Source organism: Barbus barbus (assembly GCF_936440315.1).
Source record: "Barbus barbus genome assembly, chromosome: 1".
NCBI lineage: Eukaryota > Metazoa > Chordata > Actinopteri > Cypriniformes > Cyprinidae > Barbus > Barbus barbus.
The window spans coordinates 3,823,690-3,840,822 of NC_136729.1; the positions used below are offsets into that span (position 1 = coordinate 3,823,690).

Consider the following 17,133-nt stretch of genomic DNA (forward strand, 5'->3'; position numbering starts at 1 on the left):
ACTGACGAGAGCCACATCCGTTCAAGTCAACAGCAAAAAGAAATAACCTACACATAAAACTATCCATTTTAATATTTCTATTGTTAACATTCTTCTTTCTTACACGTTTCACTTATATATCAGAATGGGGACAATGTTATTATTTTTAAACATTACTTCTGAATTTATAATTTTACTGAAGAACATGTTTTAGGATGAATATTAAAAATATATCAGTGAAACACTGTAACTTTTCCTATTTATATATAATTTACTAGTATATGAAGTTATCATAGCTGACAGCGAATGTTCTCCCAGCATTCTTCATGTAACGTTAATTTAAAGTTATCTGTTCTTTAATAATGTTCTCAGAACATTAGGAGAAATATTTATGGAACGTTCTTTGATACATTGTAGCTTCTCGCGTGTCTACGTTGTTAATGTTACTAGTTGTGGTTCAAAAGTATATTTGCACAATGATAAAGCTAATGTTTTCGCTTACATAACCAAGAATTTTTTTTTTTTTTTTTTTTTACATTAAATGTTTTGAACTTTCAAAGAACATACGTTGTTCATGGGACGTTATTTATTTATTTTTTAAATGTTTTTACTTCCAGATGCTTCAGAAAATATTTCAGTAGCATACCCAAAATTGTACAATTAAACTTTCTCTAAATGTTTTGTCTAATGTTTACATAAACAAGAAAACGTTCGGAACTCAAAAATAGGGTTTAATATGCAAACTTTATTAAAACGTTCTTGGAAGATATTTTTCTAAGCCTGACTGACATTGTGCTCCAGATTTATTGACATATGATTTGAGGTTATTGATGTAAGTCTCTTCTTCTTCTTCAGGTGAGCAGTGTCGATCATCCAAGCGCTTGTTTGATGGGGAAGTGAAACTATCTTCTCGATGTGGAAGCGTCGCCATTAACCAGGAACTCGGACTCAGACGGAATATGATATATTTAAGCATTCTCTGGTCGAGATTGTTTATTTGTGTAGTAGTTGAGTAGATCAGACGAGGAGATGGACGAGTCTATGTGCATCAGGATCGAGGTGATCCGGGATGATTGTCTGCTGGACTGGAAGAGCATCGGAACCGGCGGGTTCGGTCAGATCTACCGAGCGAAGCACAAGACCCTGGGGATGGACGTGGCCATAAAGTTATTACATTATAAAGACGGGTAATTACAGCACGTGGACATTGACCTTAAAAGTTTACCTTGATAACCACGGTTTATACAGCCCAGTCTAACCTTAATATTGTACAGTTCATTAATTTGGGCTTCAAATATGAGATGCGATCATTCTTTCATTTTTTATTTATTATTGTGTTGAATGGGGAAGGTCTGGGCAAGTTCACATTAGGAAGTTGTCAGTATCACAGTGAAACCACACTGACAGCCCAAACATCACTAATAAAGGGAGACTTTCAATGACAAGAGAAACATTTAGACACTTAACAATAGCAGTTTAGGTTGTTTGTGTTTTATTTCCACTCTTGGCGTTTCATCTTGTGTTGTGTTGTCCATAGCATGCTATAATGACTGACATGTGTGAGTATTTCATATTTTAAAAGTACTCTAACTGTAAAAAAGTCATTTTCGAAATGTAAGTAATGCAAGTAACTTTAATTGGACGTAGAAGTGTTTAGGACATTTTTTTGTAAAACATACTCCAATAATCTTTATTTAATTTACAGCTTCAAAAACAGCAACAGCATAACGGCATAAAACAAAGATTTTGCATGTTGGAGTACATTTTACAAGAAAATACTATTTCAGTCATTTTATTTCAAAATTTCACATTTTATTAAAGTTTCTTTGTAATTATTTGTGAAATTACTAGTAATTTAAAACTGTTTCATTTGCATTTACATTCAGGCTACATTTAGCCATTTAGCAGATGCTCTTATCCAAAGCGACTTAATGACAACAGAAGCAATCAAAACCAACCAAAGAGCAATCATGTGCAAGTGCTGTGACAAGTCTCGGTTAGCCTAATGCAGGTTTATACACACATACACACACACACACACACACACACACACACACACACACACACACACACACACACACACACACACACACATTTACCAATAACAAGTAGATAGAATAGAGAAAGCTAGTGTAGAGGCTTTTTTAAAAGAAAACAAGCAGTTAGAAAACGAATGGTTTCAAAGTAAATGCTACACCAGTTTTTTTTTTTTTTTTTTTTTTACTGTATAAAAATCCTTCTCTAGTCATCATCATTGAATAGCAGGTTTCCATTGTGACAACTTACCCCATCCAGTCCGCTGTTGGTCATCCCTACTATATTACCACAGTGTCAGTGTAGTAAAAGCATTATTTTGGCTGAAACTGGGTTACCATGCTAGACTTTTTGTGTGTGTGTGTATATATATATATATATATATATATGCATTACTGTGTTTACATTAAGAAAGAGCACTGTAATAGTTTAAAATATCAATTATATATGTATGTACTATATATATATATAAATGTATATGTAATTAAATAATGGTTGATTGCCCTTAAAACTATAAATGACTTGGTGTTTGAGTACATGGATCTGTTTGTTTGAGCACCATCAGCGCTGGCTGGTTTCAGATGTTGACTTGTTTGTTTTTTCTCGTCCTGAAGAAGGTCTGCATCCTCCATCCACAGAGAAGCTCACCTGATGTTCCAGGGCGGGAATCCCAATGTGATCAGGATTTTGGGCCTGTATGAGGGCCACATGGGCGGGGCACGGTTGCAGTCGGGGCTGGTGATGGAGTTCATGCCCAAGGGTTCGGTGGCCGATCTGTTGCAGACGCTGGCCAGGCCTCCACCTTGGCCCCTGACCTTCCGCATGGCGCACGAGATCGGTCTGGGCATGAACTTCCTCCATCATCTGTCTGTCCTGCATCTGGACCTCAAGCCCAGCAACGTGCTTCTGGACGACAGTCTCAGAGCCAAAGTGAGTCCAGCAACACTTATGTGCGCTTTATTTCCCCCAAATTCCTTCCTGTTTCATTGTTTTGGATTCTGTTTTCATGGTTTAATTGAGTTTTAATAATCAAGAAAGGCTATCTAATCAGTTTAATAATTTATTTTAATAATAAAAGTACACCCCCCGCCTCAAATGTCATTTTATCTCTTTAATTTAGTTTTAATAATAACCAATCTAAAATTCGCTGAATTCATGAAATGTATTAATTGAATCATTTATTACATTTTTAACAAAAAGCGCCCTATGAAATGTTTTATTTCTCCCCATATTATGTTTTCCTTTTTTAATATTTTAACTTAGTTTTAATAATCGCAAAAGGCTGTCTAATCAGCTGTTTATTTATTTTACTAATAAAAAAGGATGTTTAATCAGTTTAATCAATGAATAAATATATATATATATATATATATATATATATATATATAATTTTATCAATGATAGTGCCCTATGAAATGGGCCCCCCTCAAATTCCATTAATTTTTTTTTTATAATAATTTTTTTTTTTGAATTCTTAAAACGTTATAATTTATTTATTTTTTAACAAAACGTGCCCGATGAAATGTTTTGTTTTATTAAATTATGTTTTATTTTTCCCCTTTTTATCTTTTCCTTTTTATTTTGTCATGGTTTAATTGAGTTTTAATAATCACAAAATTGCCTAATCAGTTGGAGTTCATAAATCTTATCAATGCAAGGCAATAATTTATTATTATTATTGTTATTATTTTAAATACTAGTCCCAAATAAATGTTTTTTTTTTCTCTCTCAATTTCCATTTTATTTTCTACCAAATTCTGTTTTTATTTTTACCCCTTTACTTTTTTCTTAATTCAGTTTTAATAATCAAGAATGGATGTCTAAGTAAAGTAAAGTAAAGTCGTGACGTATTGTCAAGTATGGTGACCCATACTCGAAATTGGTGCTCTGCGTTTAACCCATCCAAGTGCACACACACAGCAGTGAGTAGTGAACAAATGCACACACACACACACACACACCGTGAACACACACCCGGAGCAGTGGGCAGCCATGCTGCGGCGCCCGGGGAGCAATTGGGGGTTCGGTGCCTTGCTCAAGGGCACCTCAGTCGTGGTATTGAGGGTGGAGAGAGCGCTGGACATTCCCTCCCCCCACCTACAATTCCTGCCGGCCGGGGGCTCGAACTCGCAACCTTTCGATTACGAGTCCGACTCTCTAACCATTAGGCCACGACTTCCCCCTACAAAAAATCAGTTGATTTAAAGGAACACTCCACTTTTTTTGGAAATAGGCTCATTTTCCAACATCCCTAGAGTAATACAGATGTGTTTTACCGTTTTTGAATCCATTCAGCCGATCGCGGGGTCTGGCGGTCCCAAAATTAGCATAGCTTAGCATAAATCATTGAATCCGATTAGACCATTAGCATCTCATTATAAAATGACTAAAGAGTTTCGATATTTTTTCTATTTAAAACTCGACTCTTCTGTAGTTGCATCGTGTACTAAGACTGGCGGAAAATGCAAAGTTGTGATTTTCTAGGCTGATATGTCTAGGAACTATACTGTCATTCCGGCGTAATAATCAAGGAATTTTGCTGCCGTACCATGGGTGCAGCAGGCGCAATGATATTACGCAGCGCCTGCTAATAGTATAACGTGACCACCTGTTTGCACAGGGAGCGCGCCTTGCAACCATGGAGACATTAGTAAGAGACAATTTAGAAAACATTTCCTTTGGTACAGAACCTGAACCATATCTGTTTGAACCTGAATACACAGAAGACGAACTTTTACATACATTTTGGCAAAAGGCTGCTTGTAAATCTGATTGTGAAACCACGGACAGAGCACTTTCAATGATTCAAATGCCACTCCCCCCTTCTACAGTAAATCAATATAGCATAGTAGGCCTACAGTCTTGAGCAGTGCTAATTTGTTACTCTGAAAAAAAAATCGGATCAGTTTTGGTGATAGGGCTGTATTTTGTACCACAGAAAATTCCGATAAGCAATACTGACAATTACACACGTTTCTTTTAATCAAACTATGCACTACCTCTCTAGAACTGTACAACAGAACTAATATATACTGTATAAGACAAATGGTCGAGCAAATCTGATAGTAGGGCTGTGCAATTTGATAGTAGGGCTGTGCAATTAATCGAATTCGATTAATTGCACAGCCCTATCTGATAGCATTACACAGGCAGCTAATGATAACAGCAGTGCTTTTTCAATGTGGTCAAAAGTGATAATAATGTTACACTTACAGCCATGGGTGATGATCCACTTGGTCCTGTCTGTACTCTGAAGATTGTTGGGATAGCCGTATTCTTTAGATGCCGTACCATAGTATGGGTAACACTTTCCATGTTTTCCAAATAGTCATCTGGTCCAAAATGATCGGAGCAAACACGCCATTTCTTGATTGATTCTACCGGTGTTTTCAAATCTATGTTCAGAGCAGCTAGCCATTGATTCTTTTGTTGCTTGTTTTTCGTTGGAATTCTATGAAACATGACGGTGGAATACACCTTCGACTTACTATTACAGCCCTTTACAACGCACATAACCATGGCTAATCGCACACAGGTAAATCCAGCCACTAAACTCACCGGCTGTAACTCAGCAGCAACTACACAAACATAGTGCCGGTCACTTTGGAAGTTACCTAGATGGGGACTTCTTTCAGGCGCTGCGTAATATCATTGCGCCTGCTGCACCCATGGTACGCCAGCAAAATTCCTTGATTATTACGCCGGAATGAGAGTATAGTTCCTAGCCATATCAGCCTAGAAAATCACAACTTTTCATTTTCCGCCAGTCTTAGTACACGATGCAACTACAGAAGAGTCAAGTTTTAAATAGGAAAAATATCGAAACTCTTTAGTCATTTTATAATGAGATGCTAATGGTCTAATCGGATTCAATGATTTATGCTAAGCTATGCTAATTTTGGGACCGCCAGACCCCGCGATCGGCTGAATGGATTCAAAAACGGTAAAACACATCTGTATTACTCTAGGGATGTTGGAAAATGAGCCTATTTCCAAAAAAAGTGGAGTGTTCCTTTAATAAAACTTTAACAATGTCATCAAGTATGAAATATTTTATTTTTTGGATTCTGTATTTTATGATTTAATATCAAAAACATTAATTTGGTAATCAAATGAATGCATAAAACTTTAATCATATAATTAATCCTTTTAATTGTAATCAAATTAAATTTGAACAATCTGTAACAAATGCTGCACAGCAGAGGTTTAAGAATTATATGGATTAAATGTTCCTGTTAAATTAATTATTTCAGATTATGTGTTTGCATGCAATCGTAGTGACTGTAAAGTGTGGATCCACAGCTCTTTCAGTGTCGAAGCTCATAACAGTGTAGGATACGATACAGCCAGGAAATTCCCTGACATACGTGAGCCGTAAAACCATCAGCTGTGGCATCTCTTACCCTCCACATCTGCTGATTTAACATAAAGAGTGAGTGTAATTCACTCCTTCAGGAGAAACCCCTCCAGGTTCATCAGCTTGGGCCGTTAATTCGTCCAGACTCTCACATGATGAATAACGAGACCAGAGATCCTCCTCGAGACAAAGACGTAAAACAGACTCCTCCAGGAATGAGACCTTTTGACCTGTCTTTCAGAAACAAGCGTTAATTGTCTTAAAGGGACAGTTCACCCAAAATAGCTTTCAAAGATGATTTTGTTGCATTGCTAAAAAACATGTCATTAAATTCAAGATATTACTGTTGATGGCCAACCTTCTAGAATTAAAATCTGTGTCTACATCAATGTATTGCTTGATATCTAACTGGATTGTTAGTCTGCTTTGAGTGTGAAACAGGCCTATGCATCAGACTTTAATTAACCCTTTCTTTGTTTTTCCTGCAGCTCACAGATTTCGGTCTGTCGCGAGTGGCTCGAAGCGTTTCTAGATGCTCCAGAGAGAAAGACGAGGATGATGGAGGAACATTGAGCTACATGCCTCCTGAAGCGCTGCAGTCCATCAACTACAAAGCCAGCAAAGCCACTGATGTCTACAGGTAATGACAGAAACATCGCAAATACTGAAGCAGGGTTTTTAATGTTTTAACCTCACCAAGGCTGAAATTATTTGATAAAAAATACAGTAAAATTGTGAAATATTATGTCAGTTTAAAGCAGCTGTTTTCTATGTGAATATCTGTTAAACTGTAATTTATTTCTGTGCTCAAAGCTGTATTTTCAGCATCATTACTCCAGTCTTCAGTGTCACATGATCTTCAGAAATCATTCTAATATACTGATTTACTGCTCAAGAGACAATTCTGATTATAATCAATGTTGAAAACAGTTGTGCTGCACAATATGTTTGTGGAAACCATCACACATTTTATTTTTCAGGATTCACAGATGAATAGAAAGCACAATATAATGACTTATACTGCAGCAGATTGGCCCTCCAGGGAAAGATTTGAGGAACCCTGACTTATATTGTCCTTATATGCGTCGCGTTGCATCGTGCCTCGTAAACATTACCATGTCTGCGTTTGTGATCGGAGAAACGACAAACAGCAAGCACTACTCTACACTTCTCAAAATTCACGTTTGAATAGTCAGTGGGAAATTCTTTAATTTGGCCTGGGGGAAGAAGCTCCTCCTAAGTCTCTCAGTTTTTGCCATCAGGCTACGGAAGCGCTTACCAGATGGTCGGATAGACAGATAGACGGTTACCAGGGTGATTTGAGTCCTTGATCATTTTGACAGCTCTACTTTTGCAGCGTTTGAGGTAGATGTCCTGCAGAGAGGGGAGAGCAGACCCTGAGATGCGCTCAGCTAAGCGCACAACTCTCTGCAGTGCTTTGCAGTCCTGATTGGAGCTGTTTCCATACCACACTGAGATGCACTGAGTCAATACACTTTCTATGGTCCCTGAATAGAAAGTTTTCAGGATTGCTGGTGAGACCCTGAATTTCCTCAGCTGTCGCAGGTGGTACAGTCTTTGCCTGGCTTTCTTAACCTGTGTTTGGATGTGTGTAGTCCAAGTCAGGTTCTCGGAGATGTTTACACCGAGGTACTAAATATGGTAATAAAGATGTTTTAAATATGAAAACATACTTACAGGCTGTGAGTCAGAAGCACCAGACTGTCCTTGCAAAGTTTTAATTGCCCCACTTTATAGAAACAGTCTTTGTGAAAGCCAGCATTGTAGGCTACTCTCCCAGGTTCAGGAAATAGTCCTCTGTAAAATGTGCTGCACACACTCTAATATTTGGGTTGAACTATTCTGGAATAGTGTTGTAAATATAACTTAACCCCTGATTTCTAGTTGTGTCCCCTTTTGGAAGCCCAAACAAAGTACTTTCACATTCACAACGAAACACAGCGTCTCCAGAACATGGCGCCGGCGACAGCAACAATACAGCCAGAATAATAGTTCTGCCTTCTTTCATTGCGTATACATTTGTGCAGTGTTTTGCAAATCTCCCCACACAGTGACATAGACATGTGGGGCATGTTTGAACGAGCCGTTTTAGGAGGGTGTGGTCAAGTCTTAACTTTTATAAAGAATATCTCTTTGGTTTTGAGACTTTAGTCTTTGCAACTTCAGGGATCTTATCTATGCACAAACATTTCAAACGATCCAAACAAAACCATTCAAAGCTGAAATGCACCACACAGTACACAATATTTATTATTGAATCTAAACAAAAATAATCCTTAATAAAAAGATTTTTTTCCCTGTACTACAAATGATGAATCTTCAGATATTTGTATGTACTGCTCCTTGTTCAAAACTGACTCTGGATATGAAGGAGCAAATCAATCCCAACCCTCCTATTTCATTAGTCACCTGCAATAATCGTGCATGAGATGCAAATGAAAGTGTAATGTGTAATAATCTATGGATGCTCTGCTCTGCAGTTATGGCATTCTGCTGTGGTCCCTCGTCACCGGGAAGGAGCCGTATGAAGGTAAGCATCCCTCAGCGCTCTCTGGTTCCCGTCCGCAGCAGCGTCTCTCTCACTCCTGTCTGTCCTGCAGATGCTGTGTCCAGTCTGGTGCGCTTCCGGATCCCTCAGGGGGACAGACCGGACCTGACGTCCATAGACCACCGCGGGGTTAAAGGTCTAGAAGATATGTTGAATCTCATGACTGAATGCTGGCATCAGGATCCCAGCAGGAGGCCGTCGTTCCTTGGTGAGACTCGAACCCCTTCACTCCATGATGATCCACCTCCACACGCTCTCACCTCACCGTCTCGTGCTTTCAGATTGTGTTCGTGTGACTGAGAAGATCTTTGATATGCACCAACATGGACTCATTGATGCCGTCTATAATGTTCTGAAGCAGCTGGTACTGTTTATTTTCCTTTTGGGTTTTTAACCAATGTTTATTCACCATTTCCATCACACAGTGAAAGTAAAATAAGTTGAAAACGGCGTTTTTTTATTTTGTTTTTTTATAGAAATATTTTGTAAATTTGAACTCTTTAACCCTTATTTTTATCCTCAGTTAACCCTATCTTTTCTTATGAGCAGAATGATGACATTTGTTCCGGTTTGAAATCAATCCAGATCAGCTGTAAACCACACAATGGTAAGTTTATATTTATATTTTTATTTCTGTGGTAAATAAATAAATTATTTTATTTTAAAATATAATCTTAAAATAATTATTTTAAAATATAAATTATTTTATTTCCGTTATTTGCCAAAGAAACTCTCATTTTGGTTCAGTTTAACATTAAGTACTAAAAGTAAATAAACTAGAAACAAACGTCAAAAACACAACAAAATTACTAAAACTTTAACAGAAATTAAAGTTACAACTAAATATTTTACATTCAAAATATTAACAAAATGTTTTAATAGCATCTCAGTGGTATTAATATGCAGTGTTGAATGCATTACAAGTGATGCAAGTTACTTAATCAGATGACTTTTTTCAAGTAGCTAACTAAAGTAACACATTTACTAGAAAATACTTTTTCAAATAAGTAATGCAAGTTACTTTGTTTCTTAATTAGTCACTATCTCTGCTGTTCCGTGTTTTTTTTTTTTTTTTTTTATTAAAAATAAATAAACAAGACCAGCTCAGGTGACAAAAAGTAATGCAAAAGTAACGTAATGTATTACTTTACATAAAAGTAACTAAGTAATGCAATTAGCTACTTTTTATGGAGTAATGCAATAGCGTAATGCATTCATTTTAAAATAACTTACACCAAACACTGTAAAATAACACTGTTTTGTTCTGTTTCCACATTAAGCAAGCATGTTGAAATATACAGAAATCCCTCTAATTTTACATCTGTAAGGATCCACATGCCGGCCCAAAAAGGGGAGTCCAGCGGCGTGGTTGAAGGTTTAATTTGTGTTCTGTATTTTACTTGCGCTTCTGAATTTATCAGGATTTAGTTTCGATTTTAGTCTAGCTCCGTGTTCAATCTGACTCCAGTTTCAAGTGATCATTAAGTTTAGACTGTATTTCTAATCAAAAATTGATCACAAATATTGATTATATATTAATTTAGATTCCCACAGCCATATCACCCTGTAGCCCAAGACTGGTTGCCCACTGAAGCTAAGCAGGGTTGAGCCTGGTCGGTACCTGGATGGGAGACCTCCTGGGAAAACTAGGTTGCTGTTGGAAGAGGTGTTAGTGAGGCCAGCAGGGGGTGCTCACCCTGCAGTCTGTGTGGGTCCTAACGCCCCAGTATAGTGACGGGGGACACTATACTGTCAATAAGCACCGTCTTTCGGATGAGACGTTAAACCGAGGTCCTGACTCTCTGTGGTCATTAAAAATCCCAGGATGTCTTTCGAAAAAGAGTAGCGGTGTAACCCTGGCATCCTGGCCAAATTTCCCCATTGGTCTCTGACCATCATGGCCTCCTAATCATCCGCTTACACTGATTGGCTTCATCACTCTGTCTCCTCTCCACCAGCAAGCTGGTGTGTGGTGGGCGTTCTGGCGCACTATGGCTGCCGTCGCATCATCCAGGTGGATGCTGCACACTGGTGGTGGACGAGGAGACACCCCCCTCACAATGTAGAGCGCTTTGAGTGCTTAGAAAAAAGCAGAAAAGCGCTATATAAATGTAATGAATTATTATTATTATTATTATTAGATATTTGATTATTCTAGACATCCCATACTTTCAATCATTCATTCATCAAGGACCTGATATCGCTTAGTAATTCAAATGATGAGCCCTCGCTTCACTCATTGGTACTTCAGTATGATCTATCTTAGACACAGATTTATGACCCTGGAGCACAAAAGCAGTCTTAAGTCGCTAGGGTGTATTTGTAGCAATAGCCAACAATACATTGTATGGGTCAAAATGATCACTTTTTCTTTTATGACAAAAATCATTAGGATATTAAGTAAAGATCATGTTCCATGAAGATATTTTGTAAATTTCCTATCGTAAATATATCAAAACTTCATTTTTGATTAGTAATATGCATTGCTAAGAACAACTTTAAAGGCGATTTTCTCAATATTTTGATATTTTTGCAGATTTTCAAATAGTTCCAGATTTTCAAATAGTTGTATCTCAGCAAAGCCATACATCAATGGAAAGATTATTTATTCAGCTTTTAGATGATGTAGAAATCTCAATTTCGACGAATGTACACTTATGACTGGTTTTGTGGTCTAGGGTCACATTTGTGGAAACACCAGACTACGCTATAGTCTACTATATTAATTATTTCAGAAGAGATCAGAATAAGGCAAATATGACAATTTATTATTAGTCGGGTAAAACCGTGCCAATTACGTAACTAAACAATTAGAAGTCAATTCAAAGATGAATCTAAGAGATGCATACCTGACAGCAGAGAGACACACAGGTTCACAAGATACATGTGGTTTATAGATATTCTTAGTGAACTTTTGGGGGAAAAGAGGGAGAGGGGGAGAAGGGGGCCATAAATTAGCAAGGGGGTGGTGTTTGGAGATCTCTTCTCCAGATTAGTTTTATGGTTTTGTTGCATGACATCTGTTTTTGAGAGTTCCTGACGTTTTGGTTTCATGAGGACATAATTTAACCCCTTACACACCCAGGTTCCAATCATGGAAAAAATCAAGTCCTGCTTTACTGTATCATCTATGGAAGTCAAATGAATTATAAATGCTTCATTTTGGCTCACAGAATAATTATTGTCAGGATTTTTGACTTCTTGATCCTCTTTTTGTTTCAGAAGCACGGCCTGAGGTTTTGTCCTGCGTCACTGGACCGCTTCCTAAACAGGTCATTTATACTTAATTTCAATCAAATTAAAATCTTAGCAAAACGTTAATCAACATAAATGTTTAAATATATTTGTTTACATTATGTACTTATTTAAATTGTATACAGTTGTATTTCTAATTTCTAACTAACTGCACTCGGCTCATTAAGGTCAATAATCAGCTCATAATATAATGACCTTTGTAGTACGCAAAACAAAGCATTAGAGAGTGATTCAAAGCTGTTTTATTATTAATATTATTACATTTTCGGTTTTGAAAGGGTTGAAAGCATTTTCAGTTGGAAATTAAGATGAGATCAATTCCAGTAATTGTATATTTAAACCATAGTTGTTTTTTAGGTTTTTAATGGTTTTTAAAATGAACAAACTAAACTACAGTATATTGTCTGAGGATGTTTATTAACTTTATCTTGCAGGAAACAGCTGCCAGTTCCACAAAATCCTTAAAGAAAAGTAATCTGAGCTCCAGAGATGAATTCACAGAACCGTTTCCTCGACCTGCTCCGCCTGTGACGCCCAGAACACAGGTCTGAAACAAACAAATATATCCGTTTCATATTCCTGACCTCTCCTCTCCTAACATCTGCTGTGTGTTTGTTCTTACAGCGTCAGATTTCAACACCAGGTCAGTTTTACTCTGCTTATTAGTAATTACACACAAATCATTATGGGGGGGGGGGGGTGTAATAAAAGGTAATTGTGATTTAGTTTTTTTATCTTACAATTTGGACTTTATTTCTGAGATAAAAAGTCTGAATTGCGAGATATAAACTATCCCAAGAAGAAAAGTCAGAATTGTGGGAGAAAAGAATTGCAAGTACATTTTCTGTTTATATTCCCATAGTGAGCAGTAGAGTTGCCTTTATTTGCAAAAAAGCCTTTATGGTCAGAAGTCAAGATATTGAGTTAGATGTGGCACAAGTCATCAAACTATCCCACATCTACCACTAGATGGAGCTGGTGCTTTAGATCCTCAGTCGTGACAGATTTAGTCAAATCAGGAGCAGTCTTACTCGTCTCTTGTCTTTCTGCTTTCTCTCAGGTGGAGTTAATTTCTCGTTTTCCAACGTCTGTGGAGTTCAGATCGGCAACCACAACATCATGAATATTACGAAAGCGCGGCAGAGACACCAAACAGCTCCTTCCAGGGTCGGCACCGGCACGTCTTACTCAAACTCAGAGAACTCACAGAAAAAACCTCAGTGACATCTTCACACAGGAATCAACTCTCAAGATCTGAAAGAGTTTTGGTGGCTTTTTTTAAGTGACCAGACTATAACGCAGTCGAAGGGAAATAGAAATTTAATGCGGCTGAACACTTTAAGAAAATAATCAGTCCTAAATGTATAATTTATGTATTTGAACGCATATAAAATGTCCATGCATTTGGATTACACAGCATAACATTAACTAACCAATAAACTTAATGAGATGCATATTTGTTAGTCATGCATAAAGTCAGATTAATAATAAAACTATGCAATGTGTTTGTTACTTGAAATAAACGTATTTTAGTTAGTGATATATATATATATATACATACACACACACACATATGTATGTGTTTGTATAAATTGCATATTTTTATATGCATTTTATTTATATAAATGCATTTTTTTTTTCTAGTTCTCGATTTCATTTAGTTTAACCTGATGTACTCAACACTAAAACTGAACACGGAGCGTAGAAATTGTATGGAAAAAAACCCAATAATAAATATGACAAAAACACAACAAATGCCTAAAAATGTAATTACAATTAAAATGAGAAAGGAAAGTATAAACAATAAAAACTAATACAATAGCATCTCTATGATAATAAAATAACACTGGTGCAGAAATCTTACCTGTTTCTGTTTCATTTATGTAGCACTGACAAATATGGGTCACATTAAGTTTATTACCCAAAGTTAAAACTGCATAATCCAAATGAATAGACATTTTATATGCAATTCAAATACCCACGTCCTAACCCTCTACTGCATGCATTTTGATGGTACGTGATACAAAATTATTCTACATCATTTTTTGATTTATTTGGGGGAACATTTTATTGATTAAAAATATTTCACCCCCCCCCCCCCCCCCATCCCAAACTATTTTTTTGGTTGCCTCAGGGTAACGTTGCGCAACAAAGGTACAGAATTACAGAGGAAATTCTCCATTCACATATCATAAGACAAAGTTCAGAGAGCAATTCAAAATCACAAATCTGTCAAGAAATCATTAAATGAAACTGGAAAAACACTTGAAACGCATTTGATTCAGAAGTAGGTTTGTGTCGTGGTTCGGGGCTGGGAAACCTAATGCTCCAAGCCTAATTAAACACACCTGCCTGTAGCTTTCTAGTGATCTTAAAATACGTTCATTAGCTTGTTCTGATGTGTTTGATTAGGGTTGGAGCTAACTCTGCAGGACAGTGGCCCTCCAGGACTGAAGTTTCCCAGCCCTGATGTAGTGTGTCGTGTCGTATCATGTACTTCATGGAATGAGATTTTACTCCGTGTTAAACTCCAAGAAGCACTTCTTCTGGTGCACATTCCACTTTTTTGGGGTGTTCCTGTGCAGCCAGGAACCTTGCATCTTCCCTTTTTGCCTGTATGTATTGTCAAAGGGAAATCCTGGTTAGGGATGGGAGCTGTGGACCCCTGCTTCCTTACCCCTTATTGCGCAACATTGCCCTGAGGCAACGAAAAGAAAAACTGAATTTCTGAACATGCAAAATAAAAATAAAAAAAATCATAAAACCTGACCAAAGTCTTCTCTATACTTTCATACACACACACACACACACATTTTATATGTACAGTTCATGTCATTTTAAATAAGAGATTACTAAAGCAAATAATCTTGCATCTCACACCATGTGCTCCTGTGACCATGTGTCAGAACAGTAGGGGTGGGCGTATCGATCCTAATATCGATAGTATCGATACCAACGTTGGTATTGGTATCGGATCGATACTAGCCTGATAAGATCGATACTCTAGGTTATTTTTTTCTCCTATACACTTAATACATTGCTTAATACATTCACCAAAGTGTAGACATGTCTGTGGGTGTATATTCCGCTCTTTTCACATCTTGTATGCAAGCATTGCTGCTCCTCCCTGGCTACACTGGTTTGGTTATCATGCCATCATGTGACTCAGAGACTCCATGCGCAAGCGGATACTTTTGGCTTCAGATCGAACGATAGAACTCCGAGCTACAAAAGAAATGAAAAGGGGAGGAAAGAAATCCTTCACATAGTGCATATTGTACATAACTGTATACCAAAATTGTCCTTTTTATGCAGTATCACTGTAAGGTGTGTACTGATTTTGGCCTTTTAATATTATTTCTTAATGCATTAAGCCACTTTAAATGTTTTCATTATAATGGTTTTCTATGGGAGTAAAATGTTCTATGCATGTTTGCATATACAGTGCCCTCCAAAAGTATTGGAACAGTAAAGACAAAATTGCTCTGTTGGCTGTGGAGTCAAGACATTTACAAATATGATTAAAAGATGAAAAGGAGACAAAACTACATTTTATTATTGGGTGATTCAACACATAGATGTTTTACCAGCTAAGAAGTTCAGCACTTTTATAGTTTCATCCCTCTATCTGATGTGAGCATAAGTATTGGAGCAGTTGCCTCACAGGTCTTTCTAAGTGATCAGCTGTGTCCTGTTGCATTAATTCTTCAGATATTAAAAGCAGGGAATGTGTCGTATCAGTTATATCCATTACTTCTGTATTCTGAATCCTGCATTCGATGATGACACACACAAACCAGGATGAAGACGAGGGAGCTGACTTTGAGAGAAAAGCAAGCCATTTGGATGCTAAAAGAAAAGAGGAAGTCAATTAGAGCTCTAGCAAAAACAGAGGGCATGGAGAAATCAACAGTTTGGCAACCACCAGCAACCAAGAACGACCTGATCAGCTGAGAAAACAACAGTAGTTGATGACAGACAAATCATAAAAGCTGTGAAAATGAACCCTAAAAGGCGTGTCTGTAAAATCACCAACTTCCAGAAAGCTAGGGCGATGCTCTGACAATCTACTGTCCTCAGGAGACTTTGACACAGAATTACAGATGCTACACAGCAAGATGACCTCTGACCAGCACCAAAAATAGAAAGGCAAGATTAGAGTTTGCAAAAAAGCACAAAGGTGAGCCAGAAGAGTTTTAGAACTGTGTTTATGGACCGATGAGACAAATATGAACCTTTATCTAAGTGATGGGAAAGCAAAAATGTGGAGAAAAAAAGGGAACTGCAAATGATCCCAAGCATACAGCCTCATCTGTAAAGCATGGTGGAGGTGGTGTCATGGCATGGGCATGCATGGCTGTCTCTGGAACAGGCCCTCTCAACTTTACTGATGACTTAATGTATGATGACAGTAGCAGAATGAATTTGGAAGGGTACAAACCCATCTTGCCTACCAATATTCAGGAAAATGCCACCAGATTCATTGGGAAGTGCTTCATATTGCATCAGGACAATGACCCAAAACACCCTGCCAGTTCAGTCAAGGAATTTATAAGAGCAAAGAAATGGAAAGTCTTAGATTGCCCAAGTCAATCTCCAGATTTAAATCTGATTGGACATGAATTTCACCAGCTGAAGAGGAGAGTAAAGGCAGAAACTCCCCAAAACAAGCAACAATTGGAATTGGCTGCATTAAAGGCTGGGAAAAGTATTTCAAAGGATGAGACCAAGAGTCTGGTGATGTCTAAGGGTCACAGACTCACTGCTGTGATTGTGCTCAAGGGATCTGCAACTAAATAATAGCTTTTACTCTTTTATATCTGCCTTATGTTCAACTGTCCCAATACTTATGTTCACATCAATGAGAGGGATGAACTCTAAAAGTGCTGTTCTTTTTATTTGGTAAAACATGTATGTGTTGAAACGGCTAATAATAAAA

The 17,133-nt window shown here is 37.4% G+C and overlaps 1 protein-coding gene across 1 annotated transcript; it reads left to right on the forward strand.

The window, feature by feature from the left end:
* Positions 1 to 946: 946 nt before the first annotated feature.
* LOC306853113 (receptor-interacting serine/threonine-protein kinase 3-like) lies at positions 947 to 14,925 on the forward strand. The gene is made up of 11 exons (XM_079390304.1): positions 947 to 1,166; positions 2,628 to 2,943; positions 6,859 to 7,010; positions 8,872 to 8,921; positions 8,992 to 9,147; positions 9,221 to 9,303; positions 9,489 to 9,546; positions 12,162 to 12,211; positions 12,629 to 12,739; positions 12,819 to 12,837; positions 13,255 to 14,925. The coding sequence occupies exons 1-11, from the start codon at positions 1,009 to 1,011 to the stop codon at positions 13,416 to 13,418; spliced, it is 1,317 nt and encodes a 438-aa protein (XP_079246430.1). The 5' UTR covers positions 947 to 1,008; the 3' UTR covers positions 13,419 to 14,925.
* Positions 14,926 to 17,133: the final 2,208 nt, after the last annotated feature.

Coding starts and splice junctions, on each gene's coding strand:
- LOC306853113 (XM_079390304.1), top strand. CDS start 1,009: ATGGACGAGTCTATGTGCATCAGGATCGAGGTGATCCGGGATGATTGT. Junction 8,922..8,991: donor CGGGAAGGAGCCGTATGAAG/GTAAGCATCCCT, acceptor TCTGTCCTGCAG/ATGCTGTGTCCAGTCTGGTG. Junction 9,304..9,488: donor ATAATGTTCTGAAGCAGCTG/GTACTGTTTATT, acceptor TCTTATGAGCAG/AATGATGACATTTGTTCCGG.